At 38.5% G+C, this 17,180-nt stretch overlaps 1 protein-coding gene across 1 annotated transcript in view; it reads right to left on the reverse strand.

The window, feature by feature from the left end:
• VWDE (von Willebrand factor D and EGF domains) overlaps nt 1–16,773 on the reverse strand; it is a 38,006-nt gene extending 21,233 nt beyond the window's left edge. Inside the window, exons 1-11 of the mRNA XM_032746681.3 lie at nt 16,692–16,773; nt 11,296–11,480; nt 9,765–9,996; nt 7,739–7,804; nt 6,739–6,998; nt 5,258–5,347; nt 4,010–4,154; nt 3,121–3,335; nt 2,702–2,775; nt 509–782; nt 219–427 (exon numbers count right to left, since the gene is read on the reverse strand). Of these exons, the coding sequence (XP_032602572.2) occupies nt 219–427; nt 509–782; nt 2,702–2,775; nt 3,121–3,335; nt 4,010–4,154; nt 5,258–5,347; nt 6,739–6,998; nt 7,739–7,804; nt 9,765–9,996; nt 11,296–11,480; nt 16,692–16,773 (1,832 nt within the window). The remainder of the gene's footprint in view (nt 1–218; nt 428–508; nt 783–2,701; nt 2,776–3,120; nt 3,336–4,009; nt 4,155–5,257; nt 5,348–6,738; nt 6,999–7,738; nt 7,805–9,764; nt 9,997–11,295; nt 11,481–16,691) is intronic.
• Between the last annotated feature and the right edge of the window lie 407 nt (nt 16,774–17,180).

Genomic DNA, 17,180 nt, shown 5'->3' on the forward strand with positions numbered 1-17,180 from the left:
TACATCATAGTGCTAAACTACTTATTTGGCAATTCAGTTTAAATTTTCTTTTAAATTAATAATGTAATGTAATTATCACATTCTAATATCAACTTAAAAACTTAAGGAGATTTTTCTTTTTATTATTCTGACAAGAGTGTTATTATTTTTAAGAGTGTGAAGGAAAGGCAGAACCAAAAATGATGACATTAGATTTATCAACAGAAGCATTTTGTTACCTCCATTCCTTAATAAAAGAAAAAGGACCATTAGCATGGTTTGGGATTTCCATGCCACTCGCAGTGTGATAGTCATTCTCTGCATTTCCATCAAAGGTGCCACAGAGTCCCACTGTATGTCTGTAATCTGAACTGGGTGCCCTAAGTGTTAGGCTCATTCCCCATTCACTCACATCAGCACGAACGAAAGCTCCAGAAGAAAACAAAACCTAAAAAGAGATTGAAGACAGCCTCATGAAAAACATGAGCTTTTATTTTACCTAATCTGTAAGCCATTATTTACCACTTACTGTTACTTTTCTTCCTAGGTAGGATTCAGTGATTCTGACATTGCTTCCTGTTGTGTCTCTGTTTATTACAGATAAGTGTGGCTGTGATTCATGGAGCTGACCACTGCACATGTCAAATGCAATTATATCACTTCCTTCCTTAGCAACAAAGCCACAGTTGCAGGATGCTGGGTAGTGAAGACTTCCACAGTCCCACTGGCGAACATGAACTTCAAAATCTCGAGATGTACTCTTATAGAGAACAAATGTTCCTGTTTTAAAATTGTCATAGACTCTGGAATCAAAAGCACAGCACGTGATATCACTTTGGTTGTGAAATAACTGCATCACTTCAGTTGCTGAAGTTGTCAGCAACTTCATTTTCAAGCAGATTTCTACTATTTGGTGAACATTGATACTGCAAGTCATTTTCCCAAGTCAGAAAAAACAGTACAGCTCACAGAGCAAAACACAGCTTTATCCTGAGCAAACATCATCATATCTCCCTCTGAGCAGCTCTAAATTTTAAAAAACAAAACATTTTTTCAGCAGAAAAAAAGGATCATGAGTGGAATATATGTAGACAATGGCTGTGAATGGAAACATAAGCATGAAGCTACTGCCATTCTTTGATTCGAAGCATATGGAGGGTACTTCTCAACCTTTGTGTTTCTACAATCCTACACCTATGCAGTGAGAGCAATAAGATGCATAGCAGTGTGCATGTGGGGGCAGATGCTGAAAACTGCACAAGTACTTTTGACAAAATTATTTAGAAAGTCACATCCTTTTAAAAAGGTCTGCTTTATTAACATGGAGATGGGGAGTGCTTATTCCCAATGATCATTTCAGATGAAAACCATAAATAGCAACTTGCTTTTTTTCCTTAGGGTTAGCCATCTGTCCCCTGAAGCAAGGTTAAAATAGCCAATTTAATGATTCAGCAGCAAGAAAAAAAATAGAAAAAAAAAAACAGAAAGAAAACCCCCAAACTTTTGCTGTAAGTTTAATAGCCTCTTGGCTATAAATGGCATTTGACAGTTGTAGACTGTCAATTTGCTTTGTGTATAATGGGGCAGCAGACAAACTGCAGATGGCTACACTACTGGGACTGCATTGGATTGTCCATATTTCAGTAGGTAATTTGTTCCCTCAGTTTGTAAAATAAAGTAGCAACATAATTTATCCTTAAAAAAAGTAAGTTTTTTCTCTGCAGCATCATGCTTATAGATGCTGCAGAGAAACAGTAAAACACTGCTTCATGAGAAAGCTTGACCACAATGCATCCATGGTTACAATGACCAGTTAAGACATCCCTACAACTTCCACTGAAGGAGAAACTGCAAGCTTAGGATAAGCCCATTGACTTTATTAGTAGTAGTAGTAGTCAAAGTTCTATCAGAGAAGCAATCACAACTTTTATTTCCCCTTCTGTTATCATGTGTGGGTTGAACATCCTTTTTTGAAAGCAACATATCCACGTCTTCTCACCCTGCTGCTTGAAATGTGCTTCTGCTGAACAAAGAATATAAAACTCCCAGGTGTGAAGTCTGTGTTTGTTCAGACATCCTTTTTGAATCAGAAATACCTTGTAAGAAAGAAGCACACCAAAACCAGCTGTGGCAATGAAAGCTGTTTTCACTTCAAAATGCTTTTTGGCCAGTGATGTGCAAGTAACAGCAGTCAGTAGGTTGCTTTCAATGCCACTAATAAAGGCAGCAAAATGCTACACAGACAGCATACAGCTTCTAGTAAGTTGATCCTTGCAAGGATTCAGATACTGACACGCAGAAATAGGGAAATTATGGTTTATTTGGAAACATCCTTGCAATAAAAGTTTTTTTTACTCAATCATTTTATCATGGTTCATATTTAATATATGAACATTTCTATTTTTTGCAGTCAACAGGCTTCATAGCTACCACTCCTCCTATCCATTTGCTTCATTGTCTTGCCACAACCCCAAAACTTGCCTTTAGAAATGCAAATATACAAGCCTCTTCATGACTGGCAAGCTTTCACCAACTAAAACACATTAATCCTTAGTGTAAAAAAAAATCGTCGGCCAATTGCAGGAAACTACAGCTTACTTGTATCATCACTACAGATTTAGAATAAATATATAAATAATTAAAGAAATAAAACACAATCCCCAAAATCCACCCAGAAAACCCCCAACATATTTAATTTTAAGAGCAGCAAGCCAGTAATTACCTTCCATCAAAAGTAATTATATGAGGGTCAGTAAATGAGTAACAGTAGGCAGTGGGTAGATCCTTAACTGTAATCTTCAAAACAAAGACAAAAAATGTAAAATATGTCAGGTTAGGAAATAAATACACTCAGCTACATTATTTATGATAGTAGTTTACATTCAAATAAGTATATTATATTGGGATACTTTTAATCAATCTTAAATTATACTTTAATTATTCTTAGTAGCTACTTCAATATTAAAATGTAAGACAAAAAATTCCAATGAGAACATGGAATTTCAAGAAAAAATAAATCAACTAAAACCAACCACTTAGAAATCTTGGTGCGAATCAGCAAGTCACAACTGAAATAAAAGCTTCACTAACACCAGCCATGCTTCTGGACAGTTTACAGATCTTAATACGAAGATTTTCTACCTGTGTGCTTTCTGGAACATAGCCATTCCACAGGAAATTCTCACTGGATATAGGTTCAACTGCAATTCTGGTAATCCTGTCTCCATCCTCAATGAAGTCTGTCACAGCACTGAAATAAATTACACCTTGACTACAGATTCCATCATTGCAGGATTTCTGGAGAAGATCCACATGACAAGAAGAAAGAGCCAAGTTTAGACCTAACTGCTCTTTACCTGTTTTAAAGAAAATGCATAATTAGTAAGTTCATCCTCTAAATAAGCCACATTCTCCATACTACTGTTAATATAGATACTAACTTATTTACACATGCTTTCAAAAATTAAAATAATTATGCATTTTTCTTGGGTTTGGTTTGGTCATGCAGAAAACCTCCTCTCTACATCTTCATATACACAGCTGAGACAATGTTTTTGCATTCCCCAGTTTGATAGACAAATGGAAATCTTGATAGGCTTGATAAAGGGAAAAAAATCATTGTCTGCATAGGCAAGGCTCCTTCTGGTTCACAGGGTTAGTGCTTGAGAAAATATTACAGAAAATGGCTATAAGAGTAAAAAATTATGACTCTGTGACTGTATATATAATATTTGAAATTCAACAGGTAAACAAAATTACCTGAATTATAACCTTTATCATTATTATAATATTCTGTCTATTCATGTTAAAGAATATGGCTGATATCAGTGTCTACCAAAACATCTGCAAATTTCAACAAGAAATTCTTTCATATTTTCAGCAGCATCATACAGATTCTGAATACTTTAACATTTTAGGAAGTATTTTACAGTATAACAACTTCTCTGAAGGAAACTAGCAGAATATTTATAAAAATATACAAAAATATAATTAAATACACAAAATGTAACAAAACCATGGTAATACTTACCTTCATCAACACTGTTTAATGTTAGTGAGATTTTGCAGTCACTTTTTAGCTGGCTAAATTCAGGACAAGGAATAGGAATGCTACTTTCTATTGTCAGTCTGTATTCCCTCCCATCTTCTGATATGTCATATGTTTCTGGATGTATCTAGCACAGAAGAAATTATGCTTAAAATGCAATCTTTGTGAGTAAACAGCAGCACTGCTTCCTAATCACTAGGAGTGCTTATTTACATGGGCTGAGGAGCAGCAGGATATTGAGGAAAAGATGCAGATGCAGCAGCCATAGCCTTGAAGAGATGCGTAAAGGGGCAAGGATAAGGAAAAGGCCCAAAAAAGGGCTAGCTAGAAAGGAGGCAGTTAGCAAACAACATTTTCATCACAAAAATTAGTAACCCTTGGAAGCAAAGATAAGAACAGTTTTGTGTACTATCTAAGTGGACAGTGGGTGGGCGGGGTGGAAGGAAGTGGGAAGCTACCTAGAGGTAACAATTCCAAAAGAATTTGGAAGCACCATATTTCTCCTGGGACTCTTCTCCACAAGCTTACAATATGGATCACCAAAAATGTACAATCGGAAACTCAATTAGAGATAGTAACAGGGGCCTACAGCTCAGCTTGGTAGGATGGGTGGGGTCCTGAATGCAGCCTCACAGGGAAACAAAGAGAGCACAATGCCTCTTTGCAGGGCACCCTGCAGAACTGCACTGCCATGACAGAAATCTAGGCCCCGATCCTACAGGAACAGGCTTAGGCTAAGTCAGCAGGACTATACCCAATCTGTAATTAATGACATGCAGTCTTGTCTTTCCGGGACTGGTGTCCCATTCTTGGACAGCAAATGGGTCCCTATAGCTCTATCCACAGTAGGAACTAAAACCAGTTTTGATGCTTAGCCTCTGACCAAGAGCAGAGCACAGCCCACCTCCCAGCTACCCTCCTCCAAACCCACACCACGCTGGCTCAGGTTGTGCCCCCAAACTTTATGAGCACAGCAGCAGTCGGCTCCAGTGCTGGAAACCAAGACCCGCACTGTGTGTGCAAGAGGTCAGCTCAGCCTTCCTGCACCTTGGATAGGTGGGAAGCACACAAACCACTGTGATTCTCTTGCTTTTGGACAAATTTAAGTCTACCTTAGCCGACAGCTGGCTCTATTAATTGTTTATACATTTTAAGTGCCTTCTAGTCAGAGGACTGACTGCTGTAGCACTACACAAAAATTCCTACCACATTATGTTTTTACAAAGTTACCTTAATTCCAGCAAAAAATTCCTTGCTCTCAACTGAAGAACTTTGTATATCTGGCTTTTCCATGAAAAAAGAAGAACTGCTACAGTAGACCTGTAGGATAAAACCAGAATAACAAAATACATTTTTGGTATGAAGTGGTCACATGAAGACAAAACTTGACCACCATGGTCAGTTCAATGATTCATCATGGCCAGTCTTCTGGTTGCACCACAAGGTACCACTTGCCACAGGTAATAGGTAAATACTGCTAAAGAAAAATCCAGAAACAGACTGAACATCCTAGGACCTTTTCCTGGCATATTCTACCAGTGGTGTAGAGATATCTTCAACTAATGGCTGCCTACAAATCATATTCAATGAATACTTTAAAAATCTTTTATGGAGCATTTCTACAACCAATGACATTCAATTAGAGTTAGTAACAGGGGCCTACACTTGTTTATATGTTATTTCCTATTTTTTTTCCTATTTCATAGCTTTTGCCTTTTAATTTTGTTTAGTGACCATCGGATCTTAGATTATGTTTTCCTGATGTTATAGACCTGGATAATCTTTTTCAAGATGAGGAATTCAGTGTGACTTCCCTCCACTAAACCAGTTTCATGCAACTAGACACTGTGGTTTTGCTTTGATTTGGTGTTTGTTTTGGTATTTGTTTTTATTTTGCTGTATCCATTTTGAGATGTGTTGACCACACATGCAGTATTTCTGATCCTGAAAAAAAAAAGTGATGCATAGCAGCAGGAGGCAGCTTATGATTGTGCCTTTCCTTTTGACTGTCACCAAGCCACCACTGTCAGGCAAGTCTTCAGAGTTCCCAAATGATTTTTGGGGAATAAAAATTGCTGTTCCTGTCCATAAGCCTTCCAGGCAGCCTGGCTTTGGATTGAACATGCATACGCATACCAACCATGTTTTTTGGTTTTTATTTTCTCCGGGAAAAATTAACCTGTATTTTGGCATATATAGGTAAAAGATGTATTGATTTTCCAATGCTTTGGCTTCTCAAAGTTACTATGAGACCCTAAGTCTTCATTCTGGTACAAGGGAAGACAAGGCATCACACTGCTTTTGATGGCAGAGATTAAAATGTAAATCCTAGACACAAAGCCAGTAAGCAGCAGCTCATCCAGAGAAAAAAGCTCATCCAGCTTTTCACAACCTCTGGCTCTTACAGCCTCTCAGTGAGATGCAGTGGCATCCAAAAATCCTCTTAATTTACATTATTTGAATAAAAACTTTTCCTGGAGGGACACCACTGTATTGAGACAATCAGTCTCAAAACCTCAGAGGCAGTGGTAGTTGTATTTCTGTGATATTTACATATTTATATGGGTAGTTGGTGTAAATAGGTAGAAGCAGTAGGCTTCTGCCAAGAAAAATTACACAGGAAGGTGCTGGATCTCTCTCTAAAAGCTGTTAGTGTCTACTGAGTCATATGTACAAATATACAAAGAAATCACATTAATGTTTTAACATACTCTGTCTCCAAGTCTGACGTTTATCCCATCTAGTTCTAGAAGTGAGAAAGTATGAACTGCTGTTTCATGTGTAAGTTCTTCTTTGACACCTTCAGGAGAAAGTCTTGACCAAGTTACAATGAATCCAACAGAGCTGTTGGTGAAAGGAATGCCAAAGGTACACCTTAGGTAGATGCTGCCTTTGATCATCTCTGCTACAACTTCAGGAACAGATGGAAGTGGTGGTGACACAGATGGAGATGATGTAGGAGCCAGGTTACCTAGTCAAACAGAAGCATGTTCTCTGCTTTTTATTCTGCACAAAATCAATATTGGATACAATGACATTGACATATTTTTTGCCAAATAATATACTAATAATATTTTCCTTTTTCATATGTGGAAGTACTACATAATTTCTTAAGAGAATCAAATAAAAATATGTATCTTCCTGCTAATTATTAAATGGAGAAAAAACCCTCTATGAGCTTTTGAATACATTCTAGACAACAGGAAGGTGCTAAAGAGGGGAAAAAAAGCAATCCAAAATAAACCTAAACAAAAACATAAACAAGAGAATAAAATGCAATTAATTATTTTACCAGGCAGGAAAGGGCAGCATGCAAAGGAATGGGCCTTACAGAAGAATAATTTCACTACTTACGAAGAAAGTGGGGAAAAGGAAAAGAAAAAAGGAAAAAAGAAAAAGGCTATTTAGAAAGGAATAGAATAAGGAACAATATGATTTGTGGATTCATCTCATATTTTACTCCTGAAGAATCATTCAGCACCATTACAGTTACTTTTTGACATTTTGATACCTACTCAAAATATTCTGAGAAAGAACTTTTGTAATCCAAGTTTGTCTGAAATTACCTACAAACTGCTCATTTTGCAACAAACCAAGCAATACTGTTGATAACATGAACACGTTTTTATTAAAGTCAGAATATCACTAAATGCTGACATTATTGGGTCACAGATGCACAGAAAACCTGGAAAATCAAAACAAAATACTCACTGCTACAAATGCCGTCAATTTCCGTTCCCTCAGGATCACAGGTCTGTGGCCTTGCATCTGAAATAACTATAAAGTGGTTTTACATTTTATATTCACACACATACAGACAGCAGTGCTCTTAGATAATAGACCAAATGTCACAAAACACTAATTGAAGTGCAGATTTTCAGAATAGAAGTAATCTGATCCATGTACAGCTATGACAGCAGCGAGCACAATGTCTTGTGCTGAAAATCATCTAGGAGGAAGAGTACAGAACATTCTACCACCTCTACAACTTTTATTGCTGATGTGCTCAGCCAATACTTACACATATTGCCAGTGAATAAAAAGCTATTCTCTTTAATATATTGCCAGTGAATAAAAAGCTATTCTCTTTAATACATCTTTTGCCTCTCCATATTCACATCTAAACATTTATTCTTTAACTGTAACTTTGGACAGCGAACTTCAGTGCAGATCTGTTTTGAAAAAAAATCACCTTTCTTACAGAAGCCAAATAAAAAGTGCTTGTGTACCACTACTGTTTTGTATTTTGAATGCTATAAAAAAATAAGTGGAACCTTGACTTAAACATGAAAATGCCAGTTAGTCACTCTACCCAAACTACATCAGAAGGGCAGCAGCAACACTGGAAATCCCATTCACCAGAAAGAATAAAGAGAAGACTTTGCTGTTCCATGCTTCAGTGGTGGTACAATGTTTAAATTCCTTAGCATGTAGAGGACAGACAGAAAATTTGCATCAGGTATTTACAGCTGTCAAGTCTTAAAGAAAAAAGCACTGGCCACATGGTAACCTAGATACAGAAAGCAGTACAACAGTACAATGTACTTCACATGACAACATCATCTTAAATATGTGCATTTAAACTTAAAATGTGTTTCAGATTTACAGTGTTCACTAGAGGTAAGTAAGAGTTATGCTTTTTGCCTGCTTTATTTTGAGGTAGTACAAATTTGCTAGCTTGCTGTCTAGCAGTGGTTTTACATCTTCTTTCCTCACCATGTACCAAGATCCAAAGTAAATTCAGTTCTATTGTGCAGGATTTCTTCATTGTTTCAGGCACACAAGCTTGCTGAACTCCTTGAAGAATGTCTCAACAATTGGATCTAAAGGTATAATGATGGGGCAACAAGGCACCAGAAAGCCCACTGACAGATTTGCTACTAAGCTTTTGAAAGTACTCAGTAACAGAGACTATGACTCCAAGCAATACAGCATATGATGCATGAAAATACTGCTAGTATTTTCATAATGGTGTGTTACATGAGCTAGTAAGAATTTCCTACTACACCAATTTGTCACCGTTTCACAGTATTTATAACTGTAAGGATTCAACCCTGGCTTGCTTATCTGAAAAATCTGTCATGAATAATGAAATACTGAAGTTTTGAGCTGTGAACACCAACATACTTCTGCAGCACAAGCACTCAAGCATTGCAAAGGGTCTCCTTTCTCGTAGAACTAATAAAATGTGTATCAGTAGAGCATTTCTGTGTTGAAATTTCGTCTAGCAACTACATGTATACATTCCAGAAAGATGATAAGTATTACAACAAGAAAAATATTCCCAACAGTGCTAAATAATAATTGATATAATCACAGTTTGCTCAAGCTCTTAAGACACAATTTATTCTGATACAAAATTCTACACATGTTCAGTAATGGCTATTTGGACAGTCTGAGTGCCATGAATTACACTGAATTTTGGTACACTGAATTTTGACTTCTAGATGTGTCTTATAACCCCACGTCATTATATAGAAAATTTCAATTCCTACGTTTCTGGTCTTTGAAAATTAGTCAAATGCTACATGTAAATTAAAGAGGGGTGAAGTGAACCCACCTTACCATTTCAGATCATTTCTCTTATCATATCAATATTAAAAGCAAGGACTGCAAGAAATTTTAGCATGACTATTTCCTGACATTTCCACTTCCAAATATCAGACAGATACAGATCAGAAAAACACTCACTCATAAACACACACACTTAGCTGAGTTAGAGCACGCATTTTCTCACCTTCTGCACAATACCCCATGCATCCTTGGGTGGGCTGCAGAAAGTAAACAAAGAAATCTCCGCAGTTCCTCACCCTGACGGGGATTCGGAAAAGACAACAGTCTTTTGAAGTGCTGAAGAAAAACTGCCACGTAGCACAAGCTGTTAACTGCTTGATCTCACCAGGCCCAGGCATGGAGTCTGACTCCCTCAGAGACAACCAGACAGGGGCTTGAGTCCCACAGTGATTCATCTTCAGCACCACAGAAAAACACCAGGAAATGGTTAATGCCACATCAAACTGTTGCTGTGCTTTAATGAGAGGTACATATGTAATTAATCTCTCGCACAAGCTTTTAGCAACGTTCAGCCAGTGTAACAGAGGGATTGCTGACTTTCCTCCTCAAGGTTGAATACAAATGCACACAAAAGAGACTTAAGTCCTTGACTGAACCTAGTGAATTTGTGTTTGTTTCTAAAGACAGGCTATAATTTAGTGCCTAAAGAACTGGAAGCCACATCTGAGTTTTGCTCAGAAAAGCTCACAGTTGTGTTATGGCTTAGTGAGCTACTTTGCACCATTAACCACCCTAAGCGACTGTGTGGATGCTATCAGAGCACAGCAAATGCAGTGTAGAGCAGAAGCACACTGAGCATCAACTAAAGGTGTTAAAGCTGTCACCTTTTATCTGCCCTTTGCCATCAACTGAAGGCTCAGCTAACCTAAGAGATGTGGGCAGCTGATGCATTAGAATGTTTGAACTTTGATTTGTATTCATTTAAAAGAACGCAATTGATGGGATTTTAGCTTATTGTGACAAGACTGTGACAAGGAAATTTCAATTCATTAAAAAATCAAGGCTACAATAGTCTAATGACATTTTTAGGTTTTTTTAAGGAAGGAAATGTTTTAAAAAGGGGAAATTAAAAAAGATGTATCTCCTTAGAATATAACAGAGCTTCAAAATAAAGCTACAAATAAGCTCTGAAATAAAGAACAAGTCATCTGAAGTATTAAATATTTCAAGCAACTCTTGAGTCTTTGCAGGCTTGCAGATGACAAGGCAACTAATATTCAATTAGCTCTGTTAGGTCAAGTGACTTCAGGAGTAATCTCTTTTCTGTGACATGATGACTTTAAAAGCCATCATGTCCACAATTATTGGGTTCATGAGGCTGCAAGTCTTTATACTGCTCTCACATGGCCATCCTAATACACTGACCATCACACAGTTCCAGCTTTACAACATTATAGTCCTCCTATGCTGCTACTGAGAAAATTTCTTTAGCACTGAGTGGAAATTACAGTTTTTGAGTGCTCTAAAAGGGATTTATCATCCTCTGCTATTGCCCATTCAGTGTAAAATGTCCACTGCTTAAGACTTAATTTTCCAGTTAACACATTTTAATATATTCAAGTATTTAGAGAAGATAGAAACTTTGTATTGTTCCATACCAGTCCCCATAATCATACTCTGTTTTATAACTATCCTACTGAAAAATTCTTCACCAAAATATCTATTTCTCAGAATGAAAGGATTTCTAACAATACCTCCACGCACTTGGTTGGCATCTCAGCAGGCTTATCAAAAATCATGAAGCGATACCATCCTGGTGTTAGGGAATGGTCACAGATTAAATCCTGAATAGCTGATTGCTGGAGGTGGGATGAATCAAAATCCACACTTCGGTAAGGGCTCTGCAGGACCTGATGTCCACCAGGAGAGCATTCTAGTACTGTGGAGCAAGAGCATTTCGAGTATCAAGATGGAATGTCTAACAAGTATTTTAGAAAATACGTTAAGCATTTTTAAAGGAAAATAAGGATAGGTTGCAATATTATGCGAAACTAATTTTATGAAAGAATATATTGAAGTCTTAATAACTTTGCACGTTAGCACTCTTGAAATTTAACAGAATTCATTATGTCATAACTTTCTCTCTTTTAGTGGACAATAAATGCAGTAATAACCACATAGGCATTACCCTGAATGCAAAACCAGTGGGAAGGCGTAAGTTTATACATATTTTATCTGGATTTTGATTTTCTAGTGCTATGGGTATTTATGAAACCTGAACAAAAATGAAGTGTCAGATATATAAAAATATTAAAATCTTACCTCAGGAAGAAGGTTTATCCAAAGGTCTTTTCAGAATAGATTACCACTTTACAGAACTCCTCTACATGAAATTAGTAATTCCCTCAAATGGATGAGAGATAGTTGGATAGCTGCATGCAGTTTGCATGTATACATGCAGAACATCGCAAAAGTGTATATTAAAATGGGTAGATACTTGATTACACATTTTAAGTCAATTTACATGAATGACATACTATATTATAATAAAGAAAACACAACTGCCAAACACCTTTTTTGACATCTAAGTGACCTTGTGGCCTCGAAAAATTTCTCAAATTTTCTGATAAAATGATCAAAATCTGAATCAGTCTTTATCACAGTTTTTTTGTTTGTTTGGGGTTTTTGTTTGTTTGATAGGTTTAAATTTTTTTTTTAATGCAAACTCATTTAGAAATAAAGCAGAATGCCAGAATTTCTGAGTCTGATCTGGCACATGAGTTGACTTCTGTCCAAGACAGTGTCAACAAAAGTTCTGGCTAACAGCATATTTACATGCAACATACTGAATAGACATTCTTGTTCAGGAATGTGCTTGAGAAGTGAAAGAATGGAAAAATAAAGTAAGGGAACATTTATATATAAGTGACATGAAAAGTATACCTATCTATTTACCTTGCATTTAAAAATAGACACCAACTGATGCTAACTGTGAACAGAATTTTGGGTTATACTGAATGATACAGTGAATCTTAATTTTTGCCTTCATTATGCTGCTGTTGAATTTAAAGATGCAGATGTAAGCAAAGCTGTCTAATGTTACATTTTGAATATGAGTGCTCCAGCTTTTGATTCCAGGTTGGTCTGTATTTATTGCATTTTTGCATGGTATAATTGTGTCACTTATTAGAAACATTTTGGTTATTAATATAAGATAGCTTACTATCTTCCACATTTTCCACGTCGTTCTAGATAACCACAATTATAAAACAGTTTCAAAATCAGCTAATTCCCCACCTTTAAATGGAGAAGATGCCCTAGTGAAAGAATACACTTTATCTTTCTCAGCACAGTATGAGAATCCTACAGTCTTTCAAAGACTAAAGATTTAATCTGAAATGGCTTTAGGCTACCAGGCAGGTAACAATAGCTTTATCTTCTATCCTCTAAGGGCAGCTGGAAGTCATTGTGATTGACTGTGCCACCACTGTGTTCCTGAGTTTCCTGTAGTAGCCTGTGGGCTATTCATGTCCATACAATTTGACCTTACAGGGAACTTACCCTTCACTGGAATTTAGAGAAAAGCCCTTGAAGAATCACAGGTCAGTCATGTGTGTTATTGAAATGTTTTCCAAGCAAGCTACAGCACAAGCAGTTTACGAACCATGATGAAAGTTTCTTCCTGTCCTCTATTTTTTACTGGAATTCTCCCTTTCATACAGCACCCTCATTAGTTTTCTTTCCTGTAACTGAATCACTCCTGAAACAATTAATATCTGTTACCTTCTCCATTAATATATCAGGCTAGACATAAGAAGTCTTTATTTTCTTTTCCTCCACAGTTTAATTAGATCATCATTTGATAGATCTCTAAAACAGCTGACTGTAGTCACTTGTAATAGGGTTATAAATCCTACTAAAGATCAAATTATAAGTTTCTTATTATTATGCACATCACTTAAAAAGGCCATCCAGCTCTTTATGAACCCAGTGTATCCTTTTCTCCTTTCTAGAAGTATGCTAATATTCCCATAGTTATTGTTTGGAAATCTTATGTTGTGTAACACTGATTGATTTTTTTTCTTTTTCATTCTGAGGAACAACTGAAAATAACTGTCATCATCAGTTAGACAACTAAAAATAACTTTTTTACACACCTGAGTGTACCTGAAGTGCTGTCTAAATTCAGCAACAGCAGAAAAAAAAATTTATCATATTTATGGATAGACAAACAAAAAAATAATATCATGATCTCTACAAAAACGTTACCCCTGCAGAAGAGATCTGCTCCAACAAGAAGCATTTAAGAGGGAGCTGGCTATGTTAACCACTGAAATAATTTATTCCTTATTCAGGATGCCTTAAATAAAACCAGATTTTGATATAAGCGTTCTTTCAAATATTATTCTCAGAATCATGGATATTGACTTTGCTGAAATGCTCCGGAAAAGCTTTGCCTGTGTCTAACACCCAGCAATTTTATAGAATCATAGAGTAATTTGGGCTGGGAGGGACTCTAATGATCATAAAGTTCCATCTTCCAGGACACAAGCAGGGACACCTTTCAGCAGACCAGGTTGCTCAGAGCTCTGTTCAAGCTGACCTTGAAAATTTACATGGATGGGGCAGCCACAGCTTCTCTGGGCAACCTGTTCCAGTGCCTCATCACCCTCACAGTAAAGAATATTTTTCTAATATCTAATTTAAACCTACTCTCTTTCAGTTTGAAATCATCACCACTTGCCCTGTTACTACACACCCTTGTAAATAATTTTTCTCCCTCTTTCTTGTAGGCTTCCCGATGATTCAGATCTGACAAAAATTATAAGGAACTGAAAACAGGTTCTGATAGCTTTAAAGTGCTATGGAAAGTTAACTACAGGGCAGGCTTCCCCACCAGCTCTGTCCAGGATGTGAGGAACATTAAATTAGGGGAAGATTTCTGTGCTACTGCTGACTTGACTTCATCCACAATAATAAAAAATCCTAACATGTTCTGACACGAACAGAAAACTCATTTAAGCTTTAACAAAATTTAGCATTTACTCATGATTGTTCCTGACAAAAAACCTTCCCATATGTATGGAAATATTTTTCAAAATCATTTTATGGATGTTTAAATGTATTAGTGATTTAACAACTTTCATTTTAAATATTTGCTAGAGAATAGTGAAAATCCAATTCTAAAATACATGAATACTTGAGAAATAAGATCATGATATCCAATCTCCTTTGTAGATTGTGCAACCGTGTTTTCATTTAAAGTAGAGGAGATACACACAAAAGGCTGTCAATAGATTACTAGGAGAGACTTGTTTCTGTAAAGTTGTAACTCTCCCATTCTGTTTGGAGGTCCAGATACTACACACTGTTTGCTGAATAAAACAGTTCACCCTGGGAAAATATGCAGCTCATTCCCTAGCATTTGAGTTTACTTTATTTTATCATATTCTGTGCTCCTTTCCACAAACACCTTATATATATATATATATATATACACTGCTCATGGCTCTCTACCTTTCTTCAATTTGTCTCTCTGCACACCAGGAATAATTTGATTCCATATTTCCTTTTTCCTGACTGTGTTCAGGATTAGTGCAGTAAGCTTTGCTTTGATCCATCCCAGACTTCCCTGGTCCTGATTGATACTGAGAAATGTGAACCTAAAATGCAACATCTTAAACACATGGATAGCCTTGTGCTAGAGGATGAGCCTTTGGGGAGAGACACAGATGAAATCTCTGCAATCACGTTGAGGTTTCTACCATGGCTGCTGTAAACTGAGTCACATAATACCTCTGAACACCTTAACCAAAAATCAAAGAGGTTTCTGAAGTCAACACAGGAGCTCATTTGCCACAAAGAGATATGAAGTGGCTACTGATGATTATCTCTGAGGCACTGGGGTGGAAAATGAGTTCCACAACTTCCTGTTCACATCTCTATTCCATCCATGTGCAAAGAGGGGTCAATAATTTTCTACCTGCCCAGCCAGAATACTTCCAACCCAAAGGAACAGTAAGGACCTGAGGCCTACTGGGTACAAACTGGAGTAGAGAAGACGAAAGGAGTCAGAGCAGAGCACAGACAGGCAAGGGTAGAGTGGCAGCACTGGCAATCCAGTTCCTCAGGTACAAGTAGCTTATTAATGTGTATGTCCTGCTGCCCAAAGTCTAGGGAGGTCTGGAAAACGACCACTGATAACCTAACAGTGTCTTTAGTAAGTGCCCACTGTGAGAATGAATGTGTTTTTTCTTGCATCTACTGACTGCAAAGGATGCAGCATACCAACATCCCAAGGTAGAAATCAGAACTATGACTGCATTTAACAAAAGTATTTGTGGATCTAAACTCTTCCAAAAGAATAAAATAGAAAGAGGTAAAAAGTTCACTTTTTGGAAGAAGTTATCCTGGAACAACTTTTTAGAGTAATACTTTTAAAGGAGACATAAAAATTACTGTAAAAAATACCATTTTCTTTGATGAGACCTATAAAAAGAACATGATCAAAAATGTTGTGGCAATTACAGTATTGCAATCTCATGGAACAGGAACACGGTGACTCCAATTCATGGACCAATGAAGAAAACACGCACAAATTAATACATTTTTACAAATAACCTCATTAGACTGGAAGTTAAAACACTTTTCAGCCACTTCTGTTCACACCCTATGAGATGCTTTGCAAAGGTAGTAAATAATCACGTAACCTTTATGAAAGTGTAAAACATGTTTGCAGAATGTTTTCTAGTAGTTCTCATCGCAATACGTATTTTGCAATATCTACTACTTGATGTGGATTTTCCGTCCGAAATTTGAAGCTATCCAGACACGGGTTTAGCAGAGGTCCCAGGTAAGGACGTGCCAAGGCACAAGGAGAGAGGGTGGGAGACCTCCAACACAGGAGAGAGCCCCCGCGCTCTCGCAGTTCCCCTCGGCAGCTTTTCCCCCAAGTGCGCTGTGGGGAAAGGGCAGCTCATGCTCGGCAGGTCCCGAGCTCAGCCTGTCCCAGTGCGACCTGCGGCACGCAGCCCCGCGTCGGGCGGCCCGGGGAGCGCCGGGCGCTGCCGGGCGCTGTCCCCCCGCCCAGCCGCCCGCCCCGGCCCTCCGGCGCCTTCACCTGCCGCTCCCGGTGCCCGGGGTCCCTTACCTCTGCGGCGGGCCCCGGCCGCCGCCAGCCAGCCCAGCACGGCCGCGCCGAGCCAGAGGCGCGGGGCTGCGGCCCCGGGCATGGCCCCGCCGCTCCGCTCCGCTCCGCTCCGCTCCCAGCCGCGCTCCGAGCCCGCAGCCCCTGTGCCTGAGGCCGCTCCCCGCGCCCACCGCGCTCCTCCGCGCAGCCCCTCCCTCGGGGCCTCGGCCCGCCCCCTGCCCTGCCCGGCCCGGCCCGGCCCGGCCCCGCCGGGGTCCCGAGGGGGCGTCCGTGCCCCGTCCCGGCTCTGGGGCCGCCACAGCCAGGGGTTGTACCCGGCAGCTGTGGCGTCTCCTGCCCCTGAGGCTCCCTCGTGGGGATTCGCTGCAAGAACACGAACGAAACCGTCCTTGGTTCTTGTCGAGGGCTCTGTGTCCATATCCCAGAGAGGTCCAAACAGACCCAAAGCAGATCGGCATGGTGAGCAATGTCCTATTGTCCTCCAACCCA

Source organism: Taeniopygia guttata, chromosome 2, assembly GCF_048771995.1.
Source record: "Taeniopygia guttata chromosome 2, bTaeGut7.mat, whole genome shotgun sequence".
In the NCBI taxonomy this organism is placed as follows: Eukaryota; Metazoa; Chordata; class Aves; order Passeriformes; family Estrildidae; genus Taeniopygia; species Taeniopygia guttata.